Genomic DNA, 20,040 nt, shown 5'->3' with positions numbered 1-20,040 from the left:
TGCTTTGGTGGAAATTTGGTGGAAATGCTTCCAGAACCGTGCGGCCACATCACACATGGGCAGCAGGAAGCCGTTCCTTCGGTTCATGTCTTAGTTAGCGCCTGCTTGCGACCTTGAGCTCTTATTGAAGACACCATCTAATGTTTCCTAAGTGCCCTCTTGGCCCCTAGTCTCTGCCGCGACTGCGAACTATATGGCAGAGAGCTGCCAGGAAGGTCTTCTCAAATATGTCGTTGTGTATCCCAGATCCCACCATTTTCCTCATGATTTCAAGGTTCTTCATCAGACAGCTCAGCTTCATCCTCACTGCTCTCAACAGCCCCCTCTTCCGTCCACTGCACTCACTCTTCCTGTGTTCATGTCTCCTTATTTTGGCTCCTCACCTGAAATACCATTCAGCGGTCAATGGTGACGGTAATGATGAAGATGGTAGTGAAGATGTTGCCTTTTTCTTCATCATGGTCATCATTGACATTATCATCATCTTTGTCATCAACCTGGTCATCATCTCCTCTTCCTTCATGTAGCTCTTGGCCGGGTAAGCTCTCAGTTGATGTGTACTACAACCTTCTGATGCTAGGAAGTTTCCACTGAAGGACCTGAGCCTCAGAATTTAAGCAACGAACTTGGGGCCCATTCATAAGCCCTGGAACCAGGTCTCCAATACAAGACTTCTGAACCAATATGTCCTCAACCCTTCGAGGGACAGAGTCATTGTCCCACTTGTCCCGGCTCTTCCCCCAACAGCGATCTCTCCCATCTCTCAATTTGTATTGCTCTCAAAGTCAGAGGAGGAACTAGTGCTTCCAATTCTTTGTCTTCCCCAGCTTAGATCAGAAGGAGGGTTCCAGGGCATAGACCTCTGTGGACTACACCATTCCTAGGGAAGCCCTTCACAGTGTAGATTCTGCCTCCTCTCCCAGTTCATCTTCTGCCTTTCTCTGCTCCCCTAAAAGTGTCTGGCTTATGCCCACCACCATCTGCTTGAACTCTAATCTACTTCTTAGGACTCCTTCCCTACCTTTTATATGTAGTGGACTCTTCCCCTGATGAGATTTGGCAGAAATGTTGTTCCTTGGGAATGCTCTCAATCTCCTCTCAGACAAGGCTTGGGACCCCCTTGCCTGTCTACCCTGAGTGCTGTCTTTGTACCTCTGTTAAAGTCCTTATCACCAAAGCTGGGGGATGCTGTTGACTCTTAGCCAAAGAAATTCTGTGGGCATCTCCATTTTTCAAAATTCCCAGTAAATACAGCCCATACTTCAACTGTCCTCTCCTGACATGTGGGTTCTTTTTCTCTCCTCTGTAGCTGGATGAAGGCACTCCTCCAGAACCAAAGGGAACATTCGTCGACTATCAGACGACTGTGGTTAAATATTCCAAAGCCATCGCGGTGACAGCTCAGGAAATGGTAAGAGGAAAAGAGCTGCCCCACCCACTGTCGGTTGCCCTGGTGTCCACCACTACCACTACTGAGTCTTCAAATCAGGGTCTCTGTTGGACAGAGACTACCCCTTGTTTCTAGTTCCTTCTGGGCCCCAGCTCTGTCCTTTATCTGTGGTCTCTCTGGCTGCCTGTGGTCTAGACACCCCCATCCGCTGGAACTCTCATTTCCTGGAAAAGCTGCAAGAGGGAATTACAGATAATTGAGACTTGGGCATGAGGACAAGGGAGCAAAGGAGGGAGAGAAAATGAGAAGGAAGTTAGAGATAAGGGGAAGGAAAACAAATCCTATTCAACTTGCATAGGTCTTAAGGTGTGTATATAAAGTTACATACAAGAGAAGACGTGTAGGGCCTAATAGAGGTTGTCTAATGGAATCAAGGTATAGTCCTTGGACAGAAGGATATGCCAGTCTTTCAGGCAAAGTGAAACAACATGGTTATATAAAGACAATTTCCCTGACAACAGAAGGTATGTGACCTTTGGAAGTAATTTTCTTTTTCTTTTTTTTATTTTTGAGAAAATGTATTGCCATCGGAATTGTATTATATGCCTCTTTAGATAAAAATAGCATAAAGAACGGAGAATGCTATCTTGATAGGTTAAAAAGTTGTACAAAAGACAACCAGTGGTGTCCTCGAAGAATAAACAGGAGTGCGTAGTAAGAAAGTTCCTCTTCACCCTTTGAAGGCTCAGCTGTCATGGAATAAAATTTGGGACCATGTCTCTCTGCTGCTGCCGTGTGAGGCTGAGTAGAGAGACGAAGCAGCCTCCTGGCTGGAGGGACCAGACTGAGCACTGGCGCCGCGCCTACCCCACCAGACCGGCCCCTCGGGATGATTTTGTCATGTAATCGTGTGTCCACTAGAGGTTGAGCTTGGACCACAAAGGCTTCCCTGGCCGCTGCTCCTCCTTCTTAGAAACCCTGTGATTGTGCCAGGTTCACTGTTGCTTAACAGGATGTGGGCCAGCAAGGGGAATAGGAGCAGTATTCATCTCCGGGACCGAAAGAGCTGGCGCTGCTTGGGGGGCTCCAGGGTGGGGCACGGGTCAGATGAGGCAGCCCCGCAGTGCCGGGTCCTCTGAGGAGGGAGCACAGCGCAGCAGGAGGCGAAAATCTTTGGAGTAGCCTCCTCGTGTTTCTGGAACGTCTCCTGGGCTAGGTTCTCAGCAGGCCCATCTCAGGCCCGGATGTCCATGCCCTTCAGGAGCCCAGCTGAGGGCTGCGTGGCCGCTGCTAGGTTAGCCAGCCTGGACCCTGAGTGGGCAAGGGTTTATCATGTCGGGTTGCTCCAGAATTGCTGTGGTCTGCGTGGCAGGACTCAAACGAAGCAGCTGAAGGTACAGCCTCCCTCTCTGGGGGTTCCCAAGGAACCCATGCCTACACCTGCCAGCCAGTGACATTTCCTGACAAACATGCCTTAGATGGCTAACGCTTCCCTTTAGCAGGGTTAATGGGCAGCAGTGGGCCATTCAAAACATTTCTTTTTAAGCTCTTTATTTATTTTTTTTTAAAAAGATTTTGTTTATTTATTTGACAGAGAGAGATAGCAAGAGCAGGAACACAAGCCAGGGGAGTGGGAGAGGGAGAAGCAGGCTTCCCGCCGAGCAGGGAGCCCTACGAGGGGCTCGATCCCAGGACCCTGGGATCATGACCTGAGCCAAAGGCAGATACTTAACAACTGAGTCACCCAGGCGCCCTCTTTAGCCCTTCTGTGGCCGCCGAGAGAGAGAAGAGGTGCAGCAGGAGGGAAGCCTCTTAGGAAAGACAAGGACACCTTTCTGGGGGGCAGTTAAAACTGCTGTTCGGAGCACTAAGAGGCATTTTGTCAGAGGAAAAAAGAAGGTCTTGAAACGAGTGTGTTAGGATGAATTTTTAGGTAAGTTTTTCTATGAAGCAGGTGGAAAATACTGAATATCCTAATGAGGAGGAAGCATAGCTCAGCCGTTGAGGCTGCAGTGGACACTTAACCAAGTCTGTGGCTGAACCCTTGTCCTCCTTTGGTACAAATTGCTTATAAAGCTGTATTCTCTTGAATTATCTTCCTCCCAGATACTCATCTGCCACTTCTCAATCATGGTTTCCCTGACAGCCCTGCTATCCTCACATCCTCTTGCCAGGGTGGGACCTGCTTCTGGGTTCCCAGAGACCAGATCAGGTCTCTGCTACAGAATGTGACCAAGGATGGGCACTGCCTGGGGCTCATACCCCCTGCATTCCCCAAGGGAAGTCTCATGGTGACCCGCAGGGCCAGGCTGGTGGGGGCTGCCGTGCTCACCTCCCAGTGTGGACCGTGAGGGCCTGCCCAGCCTGAGCCTAGCATGTCTCCCGCTGGCCCCACCAGGACCTGCTGGCCTGAGAGGGGCCCCGGCCTGTTGTGCACGTCGCAGCATGGGCTTTGCTTGAATTCCCCTCTCCAGCCCCAAATGCAAGTCCAGAGCTTAAAAGTGAATGAAACCCTTTGGCTTCCAGTGGAATTAACACATGGTTCTCATGCTTTTTTCCGTGTGTGTGTGTGTGTGTGTGTGTGTGTGTGTGTGTTTGTGTCTTGCTTGTTTTCTTTTTCCAGATGACTAAGTCGGTTACTAACCCGGAGGAGTTGGGAGGACTGGCTTCACAAATGACCAGTGACTATGGGCACCTGGCTCTCCAGGGCCAGATGGCAGCAGCCACGGCGGAGCCAGAGGAGGTCTGCCACCATAAGCCCCTGTTTTAAGAAGCACATGCACATGGGTACACACAATCCCGGGGGATTCTGGCTAGCTCAGCTCGACTCTAGAAGATTCCAACCTTGTAGCCAAAACTAGGCTTAGTTCCCACCACTCTCCCACCCGTCCCCCAGCTTCAGACCCAGTAGCCCAGGCTGTGCTCAGAGGCCAGCAGGCGGAGAGCTGGGTCCACCTGGTGAAGTGGGCTTTCAGACAGGTGCCCTCTGTTGGGAGTGTCTGGCCAGGTCCCCTGTCTCCTGGCCTGTCACCTGACTGCCAAAGCAGATCACAAGCTACCATCTTCCTTTTGGTTAGGACATCCTCCTCAGTGATTTTCCTGTTTCCTAAAGGCTCACAGCAGTATTGGAAGAGCCGAGTGTGGGAGTTAACCGTCCCGGTCTGAGAAAGGGCTGGCTAGCCTACTTTTGTGACACAAAGTCTTGCCCAGCTATTGTTGGTGACTTTCTATGAACCGTCCCCCGTATCTCATATGAACTCCTCTTCATTACCTACCTCCCTTCCCTAAACCCTAAACTTCCCTTTCCCTAGTGGCCGAACACAGACTTTGCCTTAGAACGCCTACACCCATAAGAGCTTTAGTTTGGCCAACGTTTGGTCCCAGAGGCCACTTTCTAAGAGCCCCCTTTCCTGTCTGATATGCCTGAGTAACCACGGGGTCCCCTGGGAAGCAAACAGGCCAGCTGGAGCGGCGCACACCCGACCGCACCCCTGCCAGCAATAGCAGAGAGGAGGTGTGCCATGCCCAGCTATCACATGGCTCCTTAGAGACACAGAGCTTGGTCTGCGGTAAAGAATAGTGGAGTACATTGCAGGGATGCTGAGAAGATGAAGGTAACTACATTCTGTGACACTGTATTAAACACAAACCCCGTTGATGATATTCCTAAGTGAAGCGGGCTCTCAGGGCGGGCAGCTGTGACTGATCTTCCCTTCCTGCCGTGACAGTCCGTGTCCCCAGGCCACTTAGTGCTGGTTTGCCTGGAGTCCATTCTAAGCATGTCTTCACAAAGACTCCCGGAGATGATGCAGAAATGACCCAAAGTTAAATCCTTTGCTAAAATGTCATAACAACGCATGTGAACAGGAGTCTCTTATGTATGCACACGCTTACATACATATCTAGCATGGGAGGAAGGAGGTTTCTAACAGTGCCTGCACTTTGAGATTTTAGTATGGTTGAGTGTTTAGGCTGCAGCATGAATAATTCTGTTTGTGACGAGTCTATGAAGTCACTACCCAGAAAGAAAAATCACCAGAAACCACCCCCCAAATCCCCCGGCCCCAATCAGGATTCTGTGGGAGATTGGATTTCCTAAACAAGCCTAAGGGAACTTACATCACAGGAAGGAACAATCTGGACAAAAGGAAAAAGTATATTAGGCTTTGCAGGACTCAAAAAACAAAGAGTCTGTGGGGAGGGTTTGGATCTCTATTTCCAGAAATCTTTTAAAAATGGAATCCAGATCTGTCTGGTTGGTTCCGATGTTGACCCGCGGCCTGAGTTACTGTGTGAAGAGCCCATGATCTGTGGAGACCTTTCCACATCTAAGTTCTTCAGAGCTCCCCAGACCACGTGTGAAACAGGCAGATTTTCTTCCTGCAACCCAGACCATGAAGCAAAATACAAAATAACGTCAGAGCAGCCAAGAAAGGAAAGGTATCGCTGAAAGCCCCACACGAAATTACTTTAGTCCCTGGCCCCACATTTGTAGCAGCTGACGTTTTCATTAAGGTTCTCCCTTTACACCCATGCATCTTGAGTTATATTTTACATTCCAGACACAAGAGCAGTGTGACCTGGAGCCAAAAGGGGCACAGAGAATATACAATTACCAGTGGCTTGCTAAGGAAAATTCTTTGTGTGCATTTGCCTGACAGATATTTAGGGGAAAACTGAGAAGGTCGGGGGGATCCCTAAGGCAATGTTGTTTTTTTATTCCAAGACTGTGGAATAAGTTTTCTCTCCCAAGGGGGCCCCATCTCACAGCATGTGAAAGTATTTCTATCCAGGGCAAGGAAGGAAGAAGTTGCTCCCTCATGGTCCTGCCGGCTGTGGTGCCGAGCCAGCATTTTGGTCTTTTCCAGAATGTGACCATTACAGGAGAAGCCCTGCCTCTCCCCTCTGAACACCAAGCAGGAGCTTTCTCGGCTGCTTTTTCCAGGGAACACTCAAACTCCCGCTAACACCACTGTGAAAATGACTTTCTTGAGGAAAGTCAAAACCCTCAGGCAACTTCCCAAAGATCCCTGTTCTCTTTAAAAGGGAGATCCTGTGAGCCACCAGTGCTAAATATAAACGCTGGGGGGAAAGATCTAGTGACTAGGGCTTTGTCTCCGAGGGAACTCTGCTGTGAGCACGTGTAATACTATGTGTCTTCAAAGCAGGCAGGAACATTTGTCGAGAGCCTGTGGCAAGAACTACAGCCTTTTCCCAAACATGAGATGGGTAATCTACACTAGAACTCTTTAAAACTTTCCGCTCCGAGACACACTTTTTGTAGGTGGAAAGTGATGCCCTGTTTCTGTTCTATGCTCGTGATTCTCGCCCTTCCATTTTTTTTTTTTTTTCTTTTTAAGGAGAAACTCTAAAGTCTGCCAGCTAACATCTGCAGTTGCCTTTCAGTGTTCACAAACTCTCCCAGGCCAATGATATTTGACCTGGTTTCAGATGTGATTGTTTTGAAAGCCTGAGACAAATGTGTACATTTTGTTTAGTTTTAGGCAGTAAAGAAGATGATCAGTATTTCTGAGACCCCCCTTCCAACTGAAATTTGATCCAAAACTTCACAAAGGCCAGACTTCCAATTTCCCCCAGGATGTAAAACCAGGAGAAGATGCCCATTTGGGCAAGAAGGGAATTGAGGGTTTTTCTTGACGTTCTAGTCACGCTTTACTGCAGTTGCCAATTTAAAACCCCAAGTTGAATGTCTGAGCCACATTCCTTTATAATACATGCTGGTTGGTGGTAAGTCAGATTGCCCTGGGGGCTGGTCAGATTTGCTGAGAAATTTAGTGTTACTTTGAGAAGTTAGCATTTTTTAAACCCTGATCTTTTTTAATACAATCTTAAAAATGCATTCCCTCTCTCAGATGTTCTTGAAGCAGTACAGAATGTTCTGGGAGATTGCAGTAGAGTATGTTGCTTCTGTTGTCCCCTTTAAGTGCCTGTCCTGGCTGTCCCACATACCCGTGGAAAAGAATAATCGGAGAGATGTTCATCAAGTCCACACCACGGATCAGATCCATGCTGGGGGCTGTCCCATGTACCTTCTGAACTACACAATCCTTCATTCTTCCCCCATTTCACAGATTAGCAAACTGAGGCTCAGGGAGCTTAGTTAAATGGTCCAAGAGCACGCAGCTACGGGAGTCAGTATGGAAACCACTTGAGTTTGGAATATGTAAAGTTTCAAGTAAGGAGTAAACATGGCAAGGTCAGGATTCAAACCCAGGGCATCATAGCCTTTGCTGCTTCCGCCTCACCAAGCTACCTCCTGTCACAGCGTTCGTGTGGTATTTTCTACTTTGAGATGTGTTCACACACACCTTTCATTTGATCCCTCAGCCCTGGGTAGTAGGGCAGGTTCTGTCCCGTTTCACAGGTGAGGGAACAAAGGCCCGGGAGGTTAGCCAGCTCAGCCAGGGTGTTGGAGGCCAGGAAGGGGCTGGGCCAGAAGTGGAGCCCCTGGACCTTTCTGCTGCCCGTGCTGCCCTCCTGGGTGAAGGGCTGAGGGCAGGCGTGGGGCTGGTGTCCTGAGATCCCTCCCCTTCCTGTTACATTCAGCCCTTTCAGTCTGTGATAAGTGAAGCCTGTTTCAGCCTGTCCCCCATGAGACTCAGCCTCCTGCGTGCTGTCCGAATAGGACTGCGCAGCCAAGCATACAAGAGGATTGCGTGGCCAAACCTCAAGGAGGCCTTCAGGCACCCAGAAGGTAATCATGTGCCCTGGCACAGACCCCTCGCCAGGACCAAGCCCTGGGTTGGCCAATGGCTTTGTACAACTGTTGCCTTATCTTAGGCTTATCCTTCTGCCTTCTGGTGCTAGTCTTTGGCCATGCTTCCTACCTGGACTCTCCCTCCAAAAGACCAGTGTCCCAGCTCTGCAGTGCACTTGCGGAATCCTGTGCTACATGCCTGGTGTCCCCTCCAAGGGAGGGGCTGAGCATCAGGACACTGGGGTGTTTTCCATGGCAAAGCCTCTCGCGAGAGCGCTGAGGGAACCTGAGAGAGTTGTTGATGATGTGTCATGTCTGCCCATTGGTTCCAGGCCTGAGACAGTGGAGGAGGAGGTCCCTTCACCCTCCCACCTCCAGGGCCACTTGGGAGTGACTTAAGAGGCCTGTGCTCACCCGAGTGCCCGCCACTGGGTGGACAGGATGCTCAGGCGTGGCTACAAGCAGGGAGCAGAAGTGCCAGAGAATGTTCTTTCCGAGACGGGGCTTCCTCACACTGGGGCTTCCCACCTTACTCTTCCGACCCCTGACCCAGGGAGGCGCTGTGCAAGTTCTGTACCTTTGACTCAAGGCTCACTTTTTATTTTATTTTTTTTTTTAAGATTTTATTTATTTGTTTGACAGAGATTACAAGTAGGCAGAGAGGCAGGCTCCCCGCTGAGCAGAGAGCCCGATGTGGGCTCAATCTAGGACCCTGGGATCATGACCTGAGCCGAAGGCAGAGGCTTTAACCCACTGAGCCACCCAGGCGCCCCCAAGGCTCACTTTTTAAACCTAACTGAACGATTTTTAAAACTCTTAGGAAAAACTGTGTGTGTTTTTGAATAAACTCTGGGCCGGACCATGAGGTAACCCTTTGGGGGCCGCCGGCGCCGTACCGTGGCCTGCTGGGTGGCCTCGTGCAGACCTCAGGCTGATGTAGCTTTTCCCTGCTGGGGTTCGGGGGCTCCAGGAAAACCTGTGTGCACACAACAGGATTTTCTCAACACCGCAGCCCAAGCAAAATACAGAAATGAGGCGGTGGCTGAGGCTGTATCAGGCTTCAGAATCCAACTTTTTAATTAATTTTTTATTTTTATTTTTATTTTTTTAAGATTTTATTTATTTATTTGACAGACAAGAAATCACAAGCAGGCAGAGAGGCAGTCAGAGAGAGAGGAGGAAGCAGGCTCCCCACTGAGCAGAGAGCCTGATGCGGGACTTGATCCCAGGACCCTGAGATCATGACCTGAGCCAAAGGCAGAGGCTTAACCCACTCAGCCACCCAGGCACCCCTATTAAATGGATTTTAAATATCCTTTGGGCCTTAAGGAGACAAGAGGATTACCTTTTTTCCCCTAAAAGCATGATGTGTTTCCATAATAGGGTTAACATTTGCAACCCCCTTTGCTACCCCAACCCCCCCACCACCACCACCTTGGACTCCAATAGGACAATGCTGGAAGATAGCACCCTGGTGGTCCAGATCTCCCAGCTTTTACTCAAGATACCTGAGATCTTGTTAGCTCTTCTTGGTAGATGCTGGAAGGAGAAGCCACCACTTCTTGCTGTCATGGAGTCCTGGAAATAACACTTACTAACTAAAGCTTAAGGTGTTTTGCTTTTAGTTGCTTACCTGGGCTGGAGGGCAGGTTATTTATGGCAGCTGTGTTGATCACACTAAAATGAAAATTGACATGAAACAGCCAGAGGAATGCAAACGTCAGGAGATGGAATTTATTACTCCTGAAAGAGACTGCCTATCTATTGTGGAGCTCATTTGGGTTCTTTTAGGCAAAGTACCTTTTATAATCACAGAACTCAGGGGTCATTAAAAGAATGTGTGCCTGCTGAGCCTTTAGCTCTAAAAATGTACCTTTTTAAGGAAACCACAACCTGGCCGTAGAAAAAGGAAGCCTGGGCCCAGCATATTGGCTCTCACCACGGGACACAGTTGAGGGAAGGGGGTGCTTTGCTTGTAAATGTACCAACTTTGCAAGAACCTGAATGCTTTATGCTTCTTACCGATGCTATATATTTTGAACTTCTAATGGTTCTCTTCTCTATTCTGCCGTGCAGAATAAATGAAAGTAAATGCAATCGCTGCTCAGGAGAGGCCCTGACACACAGTAGGAGCTCAATAAATGCATAAATGAATAATAATTACCCCTACAGAGTTCTTCTAACATTTCTGTCAGGTGGCTGGGGACACAAGTAAACAACACGCCAGAAAAAGTAACAAATATCAGAAGGGCATTAGGCTAGGATGAGGGACATAGGCTTGCTTCCTGGGGACTGTGGGCATTTTATGGGCTCTAAAAAGGGAAGTAAAATCAACCAAATTCCATACTCCACCAAGCACAGACTCCTAACAGCAGTGGAATTTTCCTAGCCAGGCTCCCATAGGACATAGAAGAAATTTTCCACGTAGGGAGCCCTCAATGGCAGAATCCTTCATGCCTCTCCTTCCCCACCCTGGGCTTGCCTCCACAGATCGGCTTCCAGATTCGCACTCGCGTGCAGGACCTGGGCCACGGCTGCATCTTCCTGGTGCAGAAGGCGGGGGCCCTCCAGGTGTGCCCCACAGACAGCTACACCAAGAGGGAGCTCATCGAGTGTGCCCGCGCAGTCACAGAGAAGGTAAGGAATGGTCCTCAGGCCCAACGCGGTCACCAAAACCCTCACTGGCCCTCGGTGGCCCACTGTGACCAGGAGCATAAGCAGGAGGCTAAGCCAAAGACAATCTGGTCAGGTCTGGTGATCTCTCTCATGCAGGGATTTCCCCAGGGATGGAGCCCATCAGGGGGCTGGGGTGATTCATAGCCCTGAGAAGATTGAGAACACTAGAGGGACTGTTCCTTTGGAAGTCAGGACCCCCGCGGTGCACCTTGTTGATGCACTTTCCTGCAGACGGAAGGGAGAGACCGTGTCAAAGTCACTGGGACACCAGGAGCCCCACCCTGCAACTGCTTTTGACACGGGACCCCTGAGCTTCCTTCTCAGGGAGGCTCCCAGGTGCAGGGCACTGGGAAGGGCCTGAAGCTCACTTCACGCACCCTCTTTCCTCCCAGAAGAGACCGTGAAGTGCGGAGGAGCATTGAGCACCCTGCCCACAGTGGCCCCGCACTGTGGTTGCGAGAACAGGAGCCCGGTGGAGGCGTTCGATCTCTAACAGCGGCTGTTGGCAGAGAGAATCCCATGCACAGCATAGTGCATGAGGCGCTAGGGTCTCAGCGCAGTGACTGTCCCCTTCCCAGCCCCAATGCCCTCATCTGCAGAATGAGCACAGGGAGATATAAGCCGGGCCCGTAGGGTTGTGAAGATGAAATGTGGTGGTGTGTGTCAAGGTGCTTGGCACAGGGCCAGACCCACGGTTCACCACATCCGACATCCTGGCTGCTGCTCTCTGTAAATTCTCTTCCGACTCTCTTCGCCCACTGGGGTCCCCGCTGAACAAAGCCCATTCTCAGCATCCCTGCGTTCCCGGAGCTCCCTTACAGACCCCCAACAGGATACTTGTCTCCTGCTTGGCTTGTTTCTCCGAGTCCTTCAGGACCGCTGTCCTCCAGGCCACTCAAAATGCAGGCTGGAGTATCGGTGCTTTGCTGGCTTGTCCCTCCCTTCACTCGGATCCCCAGGTCATAGAGCTGTGCCCTGCGTAGAAGCTGGCAACCGGACTGGAGGGGCGGGCAGGGGGCCCCGCACCTGGCAGCTGCCGCTGTAGAGGCCGCTGTGTACCTGGCCCCTCGCCGAGGCTGAGCGGAGTCTGGCCGTCTCCCTTGGCCCACAGGCCTGCCCGGGCTGCCTGGGATGCCACAGGAGGAGGAAATCAATCTCTCAGCTGGAGGAAGGCGTTGTCCTTCCTTTCAAAGCCCTTCCTTGTTGAAGTTACTCTGCCCAAGTTCCCCCATCGAAGACCTTGGAGCTGGCCCTGAAGGAGGGGAGGCGGGGGTCCCGGCTGCATGATGTCGGCTGGTGGGAACCAGCACTGTGATCTTGCTGAGCCATTCTCTGTCTTCCTGCTTCTCCCAGCAGAGGGTCCCTGACTTAGGACACCTAGAGGAGACTCAAAGGCAGGGAACCGGCTGTTCAGACTGAACTAGCCTTTTCGGTGCTTTCTTGCTCTGTGTTTCTGCCCTGGTGTCTTTCTTAGTGGCTTGGCTGTGTCCGTAACTCCCCACCCGCCATGGGCTTCTTATCTTGCTCACCTTTGTGTCCTCACCCCCTGGGAACTCACAGCCATAAACTGCTGACTTGGGCCCCTTTTTTAGCTGGTGGGACCCTGTTTCTGGACTCTGTCTTTGAGTCTGACAGAGAACATCCCAAGTCTGGGAGAACTCCCTGTCTTGGCCTTTGTCACCTGTCCTCCAGGAGTTCTTTCCAGAAACTGGATACTTCATTCCCAGGCCAGCTCTGTGCCATTCTGACTTTTCCTGGTGGGACATGGTGGCATTGAACTCTGGGTAGGAGGATCAGGCAAATGAGGAAGAGAAACTAATCCTTGTGGGCTAGTCTTGGGACACGGCGGGTGCTCAGGAAGTGGGCCCCCTGCCCTGTCTGCTAGGCTGTGTCCAGCACCTCTGCTAAGATCTGAGCAGCACAGAAGGAAGAGAGCATACAAACTTTGTGCTCTCACTGATGGTGTAAGTCCTCCGTCCCGGTCAGTGTGTTTTTTTGTTGTTTTTTTTAAACAGTGCCTTCACAGAATATTTTCAGACTCTTCTTTGGCTCAGCCATAGTTGAGGATGGTGGGTGTGTGCACAGAGATTCGTAGGACAGCTCCAGACCGTCCCCAGACTCAGAGTCTCCGGTCACTAGCCAGATGCGTGCTGTTTTAACCTGTGCTAAATGGGCTGTCCTGGGGGAGGGACAGCATGCCTGGGAATCCTCAGGACACGAGCTGTGTCTCTGAGTGAGGACATTGGGGACTTGGAGCTGGCTTTTGCGGGGTGAGCAGGCTGGTAGCTGGAGAACAGGGAGGGGGCATTGCAGGCAGGGGCAGACCCACTGCTGGAGGGGTGGGGCATGTTTGGGGAAGTGAGGGGCTGGCTGATATGGCCAGAATGTGGTGGGAGGGCTGAGAAGTTGAACTTGTTGTGCAAGAAGCTCATCTTTCCTTGACAGCAGGAGAGAATTGTACCCAAGGGTGTGGTAAAGTTAGCTTTGTGTTGTGGGAAGGTGTCTCTAGGAACAGTGGGGGTGTTCAGGGGGGGGGGGTGATGGGTGGCAGGTGGCAGCAAAGGGTTTCTGGCGTGGAAGTTGCCGGAGTGAACAGAGCCAACTTCCTGGACTCTCAAATCACTCGAATTGTTATTTACTGGCAGATGGCAGTGCAAGGGAGCGCTTGGGGTGCAGAGGGGACATACACAGGTACGCTCTGGGCTCTAGCCATGATGGGTCCACCCTGAAGCTTTTCCAATCCAGAGGCAATCAAGGGCAGGAGTAAGGAGTGATAGCAGGCGGCTGTTGTTCAGAAAACCTGATCAGAGGGGACAGAAATGGCCACACCTTTCACAGGAGCCTGATGTTCTCTCTGGTCCCAGAAACAATCCTGTTAAAATTTTCTACTCTCTACTGATCACTTACTAGGTGTCCTGCTGGAAAATAGATACATACCCCCACTTCCTTGTTCCTCCCAACAACCCTGATAGGCAAGAAATAATGTCCCCATTGTACAGATGAGGACACTAAGAAAGGTCAAACAGTTGCCCAAAGTTGTTTAGCCAGCAAATGACAATGCTGGTACTCAGCCTGAAATGTTGACACCAAAACATGTGTTAACCCATCGGCTGCATTGAGCCCCAGAGAGAAAATCCATTGTTCTTGTGTGTGTGTGTATTTTTTTTTAAAGATTTTATTCATTTATTTGGAACAGAGAAAGAGAGAGAGAGCACAAGCAGGGGGAGAGGCAGAGGGAGAGGAAGAACCAGGCTCCCCGCAAAGCAGGAGAAGCCTGATGTGGGACTCGATCCCAGGACTCCAGGATCATGACCTGAGCCGAAGGCAGTGGCTTAACCCACTAAGCCACCCAGGCGCCCTGTTCTTATTTGTTCTTTACTTTTTCCCCTGGTTTTTTTTTTTTTTTTTAAGGTTTATTTATTTATTTGACAGAGAGACAGAAATCACAAGTAGGCAGAGAGACAGGCAGACAGAAAGGGGGAAGCAGGCTCCCTGCTGAGCAGAGGGCCCGATGTGGGGCTCCATCTTAGGACCCTGAGATCATGACCCGCGCCAAAGGCAGAGACTTAACCCACTGAGCCACCCAGGCGCCCCTTTCCCCTGGTTTTGAGGTATAATTGATACACGGTACTGCACAAGTCTAGGGGCTACAGACAGCATGATGGTTTGTCTTTCGTGTATTACATATACACTGATTACCACAGTAAATTTGAGAACGTCCACCATCTCACGTCAATACAAAATGTATACGTTTGCTCCCGGTGACGAGAACTCTTAAGATGCACTCTTAACGCTGCTGTGCGACATACACGAAAGTCAACTGTAGTCACCATGTTGCCCACTGTACGTACTTATATTCTGTAACTGGAAGTTTGTGCCTTCTAAATTCCTTGGTTCAATCCATACCATCCCTCCTTCCAGAAAACTGATCCCTTTTGCTAGAAGGTTAGATGGTTGGGTTTTGTTTTGTTCTGTTTTTAATTTTTATTCAATGCATTCAAACAAACAAAAAAAGTCCAGCCATTTCTTCTAACTCCCAACCCCTGCTGCTGGCGACTACCATTCTGTTCTCTGTATCCGGGAGCTTGGGTTTTTTGGTTTTATTTCAGGTTTTACATATAAGGGAGATCATATGGCATTTCTTTCTCTGGCTGACTTCACTTAGTGTAATGCCCTTGAGGTCTGTCCATGTTGTCACAGATGGCAAAATATCATTCTTCCTGTGGCTGAATACTATCTTACTGGATGACGTATACCATATTTTCTTTATCCATTCATCCATCCGTGGACATTTCGGTTGCTTCCATAGATTAGCAATAGTAAATAATGCAGCAGTGAACATAGAGGTACGTTGTTTTTTTTTTTTTTAGTTAAAATTCGTTCGCATCAGATAAATATCCAGAACTGCAATTGTTGAATGCTATGGTAGTTCTCCTGGTAGTTTTTTGAAGAACCCCCATATTATTTTCCACAGTGGCTGCACCAACGTACATTTCTACCCACTGGGCACCAGATTCCCTTTCCACTGCGACTTTGCCAACACTTGTTATCGCTTGTCTTCTTGATGAGAGCCATGCCAGCAGCTGTGAGATGGTATCTCACTGTGGTTTGGATTTGCATTTTCTTAATATTTTACAATACAGAGCATCTTTTTGTGTACCTGTTGTCCATCTGTTTGTCTTCTTTGGAAAAATGTCTTTTCAGATCTTCCACCCATTTTTAATTGGGTTGTTACTTTGCTAGAGTTGTATGTATGCTTTCTATATTTTCCATGTTAAGCCCTTATCAGTTAAAGGATTTGCAAATATTTTCTTTAATCAGTAAGTTGCTATTTTCATTTTGCTGATGGTTTCCTTTGTTGTGCAGAAATGTTTAGTTTCACAGAGCCCCACTTGTTCATTCTTGCTTTTGTTGGCTTTTGTTTTTGGTGTCAGATTCTAAAAATCATCGCAAAGACCTATTGCAAAGAGGTTACTGCGTGTTTTCTTCTGGGAATTTTATGGTGTCAGTTCTTACGTTCAAGTCTTCAACCCATTTTAAGCTAATTTCTGTGTATGCTGTAAGGCAGTGATCCAGTTTCAATTTTTTTGCATGTAGCTGTCCAATTTTCCCAACACCATTTGTCCAAGAGATTGTCCTTTCTCCGTTGAATGTCCGTGACTCCTTTGTCATAAATTAATTGACTATATATGCTTGGGCTTATTTCTGAGCTCTCTATTCCATTGATCCATGTGTCTGTTTTTATGCCAGTACCGTACTGTTTAAATTCCTACAGCTTTGTAATACAGTTTTAAATCAGAAAGAACACAGTTGGAGGTCTCATGCTCCTCCATGTGTTCTTTGAGAGACCTCCAATTGTGTTCTTTCTCAAGGTTGCTTTGGTTAGGGGTGCCTGGGTGGCTCAGTGTCTTCAGCTCAGGTCATGATCCCAGGGTCCTGGGATTGAGCCCCACATTGGACTCTGCTCAGCAGGGAGCCTGCTTCCCCCCCTCTCTCTGCCTGCCTCTATGCCTACTTGTGATCTCTGTCAAGTAAATAAATTCTTAAAAAAAAGGAAAAAGATTGTTTTGGTTAATTAGGGTCTTTTGTGGTTCTATAGAAATTTTAAGATGGTTTGTTGTATTTCTGTGAAAAAATGCCACTTGGAATTTCAATAAGGATTGTATTGAATCTGTAGATAGCTTTCGGTAGTGTGGACATTTTAACAATACCGATTCTACCGGTCTGTGAGCATGGAGTATCTTTCCATTTATTTGTGCCTTCTTCAGCTTCTTTTTTTAACATCTTGGGGGTTTCCATATATAAGTCTCTCACCCCCTTGGTTAAATGTATTCGTAGGTACTTTATTTTTTTCGATGCAGTTGTGTAAATGGTAGTGTTTTCTTACTTTCTCTTTCTGATAGTTCAGTATTAGCTTATAGAAGCACAACAGATTTTTGTGTATTGATTTTGTAACCCTCAACTCTACTGAATTCATTGAGTAGCTCCTGACAGTTTTTGATGGAGTCTTTAGGGTTTTCTATACACAGTATGTCAGCTGCAAATAGTGATGGTTTTACTTCTTCCTTTCCAATTCAGATGCCTTTTCATTCTTTTAATTGCCCAATTGCTCTGGCTAGGGCTTCCAATACTCTGTTGAATAAAAGTGGCAAGGGTGGGGATCTTTGTCTTATTCTTGATCTTAGAGGAAAAACTTTGATCTTTTCACCATTGAGTATGGTATTAACTGTCGGTTTGTCATATATGGCCTTTATTATGTTGATATGTTCTCCTTGTACCCACTTTGTTGAAAGTTTTTTGCTATCAGTGGGTGTTGAATTTTGTCAAATGCTTTTTCTACATCTATTGAGATGATCATAAGATTTTTATTGTTTATTGGTGTATCACATTAGCTGATCTGTGGGTGTTGAGTCATCCTTGTATCCCTGGAGTAAATCCCACTTGATGATGGTGTATGATCCTTTTAATGAATTGCTGAATTCACCATCCTAATATTTTGTTGAGGATTTTTGTACTATGTTCATCAGGCAACGTTGGCCTGTAATTTTTCTTTCTTGGGGCACCCTTGTCTGGTTTTGGCATCGGGGTAATTTCGGCTTTATAAATGACTTTGGAAGAATTCCATCCTTTTCTATTTTTTGAGTGGCTTTTTTTTTTTTTTTCCAGTGATATTTGAGTCTGAAAATCTTTGGGTTACATTTTCTGCATTTCCCCATTTTCCCTGACATCCCCTCTCTGCCTACAGGTGTCCTTGGTGCTGTCAGCTCTGCAGGCTGGGAACAAGGGGACCCAGGCATGTATCACAGCTGCCACTGCTGTGTCCGGGATTATAGCGGACCTGGACACCACCATCATGTTTGCGACTGCGGGGACCCTGAATGCGGAGAACAACGAGACCTTTGCAGACCACAGGTATGGGGGTGGAAATCATCCTGGGAGTTCGTGGGTGGGGAGAGGTTCAGGCTGACCCAATGGGCTTGGAGACTCCACCCAGGAGCTGGAAATGTGGTTAACCATTTTGATTTCAGTAAGATGCTCAACAGGAGAAAGGGAACCACATAATCAAAACAAGCCCCCTTTGCCAACTGTAAACACATAGTCGTGTTCCAGCTTTGTGCCTTTGGCAGCCTGAATCAGGCCTGCTCCCGCAGGGGACAGCTTTTTGATCTTCTACTTTCCAAACTAGAGAGATGGGCCTCTGATTTGCTCCCAGACCCAGTGGGAGTGGGAGTGGCCAGGACGGGCCCATTGAGCTGTGACATAAATGGAGAGTGGGGCTCGGAGCCTGCTGTCTGTCCCAGGCTGGCTGCTCAGGCCCTGCTCCTGGAGGCTGGTGTGGGGTTTCCATCTGCCGCTGGGGAGCCCCCCGCCCCCCATAGCCTTGCCACATGCCCGGTACATTTCTTCCTCTCTCTTCACTCCCAGAGCTGGGCTAGGAAGGAGGTCACCAATGATGTCACTTGTCCCATGAAACAGCCTTTTGGGTTCTGATGACCCATAGGTCCTTGCAGCTCCCTGTAGCTGTGAAGAATTTAGGGGGAACCACAGGAAAGCAGCTGACCTCTCACTGAGCTACAGGGTTGGGGGAAGAGGGCCAAACTGGTAGGCCTGAAACTTTCACTGAAGTTTACCATTAATCATCTCTAGATACGGGGCTGACTTGCTTCTTCCCGTTTTCCTACGCAGACAGTGAGCGCCCCAGTAAGGAAGGGGTAATCCATCCTTTTTGTTCTTCAAAGCTCTTTAACAAAAACAATCCCTTAGGAAGGGTCTCTTTGCTTCCTAACTACCAGTAGTCAAGCTCTGCCCTCTGTCTCCCTCCCCCCTTTCTCAGGGAGAACATTCTGAAGACAGCCAAGGCCTTGGTGGAAGACACGAAGCTGCTGGTGTCGGGGGCCGCATCCACGCCAGAGAAGCTGGCCCAGGCAGCCCAGTCGTCAGCGGCCACCATCACCCAGCTTGCTGAGGTGGTCAAGCTGGGGGCTGCCAGCCTGGGCTCTGATGACCCCGAGACACAGGTACTGGAGGGCCTAGGGCCATGGGTCCCTCTCACATATCTGTAAACACTGCGCAGCAGGCCTCAGAAGAGACCAAAGGCAAAATAGGAACAGCAGAAGTAACAGTGGGTGTGTGGGCACGTCCACAGTTTGGGGTCTGATAGGAGGGCGCCACAGACGGTGGTGACGGCCATGGGGTTAGAGATGACTGGTGAATGACTGAGCACAGTGAGCATTTGCATGTAAGGGGGAGGAGGGGGCCAGGAAGACTTGAAGTCACAAGCGAGATCGGGGCGTGGGGGCGAGGGGGGGTGGCTCCCTGGAGGGAGAGCGGGCTTGGGGAGGGAGGTGAAGGTGAGTTCAGTGCGGAGAGACTGCAGGTAGAACTAGAGAGGGGACGTAAGCCCGCATGGGTATGGGGGTGTGGATTCAGGGTCTGTGGCCATATAGACAGTGACTGCACCTACAGGAGAGGAAGAGCATGGGGCAAGAGAAGAAGGGGGGTTCACGGCAGAGCTGAGGAAGCCGCCACTTAAGACCATAGTAAGGAGAAAGAGATGCCCAGGGAAATGGAGAAGCAGCAGCAGCTGGTAGGAGGAAAGCCACGGCTCCTGATGTTAAGAGGGGTGAGTGTTTCAATGCACCAGAGAGACACAGCTGAGTTGAAAAAATGAAGGTCTGGGAGCTGGCCACTAGTGCCGTGGGGCCGTTGGTCTGTCTCCCCAGCAACGGCTGTTTGTAGGAAGTAGCCAGATGAGGGTAAAGAAAGGAAGCCAGTGTGTATAGATAGCACTTGAGAAATCTGGCCCTGAAGGGGAGGGGAGAGAGGAGCTGGGGCTAGGGTAGGGCTCTATGCTCCCATAACCTGCCTGCTCCTTCCTCCTCAGCCTATACCCGCAGCTCAGGCACAGCACCCACAGTTTACTGATCTTTGACAGCTAAGCACCCAGCGCAGCACAGTGGACAGTCCACAAATTCGTCCTCTGCTGTTACTGAATGTAGAGCCAGCCAGGCCCCCAGCAACAGACTGTCCCCATTCCCAAGGGCAGAACTTTCGACCCATCTGTTCTGTCTGCTCTGTCTGTCCCAACACCATCAGACGGCAACCCTCCGTTAACTCCCATGTTTAGCCCATGGGCACAAAACTGGGTTGGAAGCCACCTACCATGCAGGCCCCAGACTGGCGGCAGCTCCTGTGACGGTTCACACAAAGCCACCAGCTTTGCTCGCATGTGGCCATGACCCTCCCCTGCCTGACA

General features: G+C 49.4%; 1 protein-coding gene across 4 annotated transcripts in view; it reads left to right on the top strand.

The window, feature by feature from the left end:
- The window catches only part of TLN2 (talin 2), a 412,475-nt gene that overhangs the window by 351,504 nt on the left and 40,931 nt on the right, over window positions 1–20,040 (top strand). For all 4 annotated transcript variants that reach the window (XM_032864802.1, XM_032864799.1, XM_032864801.1 and 1 more), the window contains 5 exons: window positions 1,310–1,411; window positions 4,014–4,133; window positions 10,599–10,745; window positions 17,530–17,696; window positions 18,619–18,802. In XM_032864802.1, coding sequence (XP_032720693.1) covers window positions 1,310–1,411; window positions 4,014–4,133; window positions 10,599–10,745; window positions 17,530–17,696; window positions 18,619–18,802 — 720 coding nt within the window. The remainder of the gene's footprint in view (window positions 1–1,309; window positions 1,412–4,013; window positions 4,134–10,598; window positions 10,746–17,529; window positions 17,697–18,618; window positions 18,803–20,040) is intronic.

This window comes from Lontra canadensis, unplaced genomic scaffold, assembly GCF_010015895.1.
Source record: "Lontra canadensis isolate GAN:19392208 unplaced genomic scaffold, GSC_riverotter_1.0 scaffold28, whole genome shotgun sequence".
NCBI classification, from domain to species: Eukaryota; Metazoa; Chordata; class Mammalia; order Carnivora; family Mustelidae; genus Lontra; species Lontra canadensis.
Note: the sequence above shows the minus strand (reverse complement) of the source record. Positions and strands in the feature narration are given on the sequence as shown.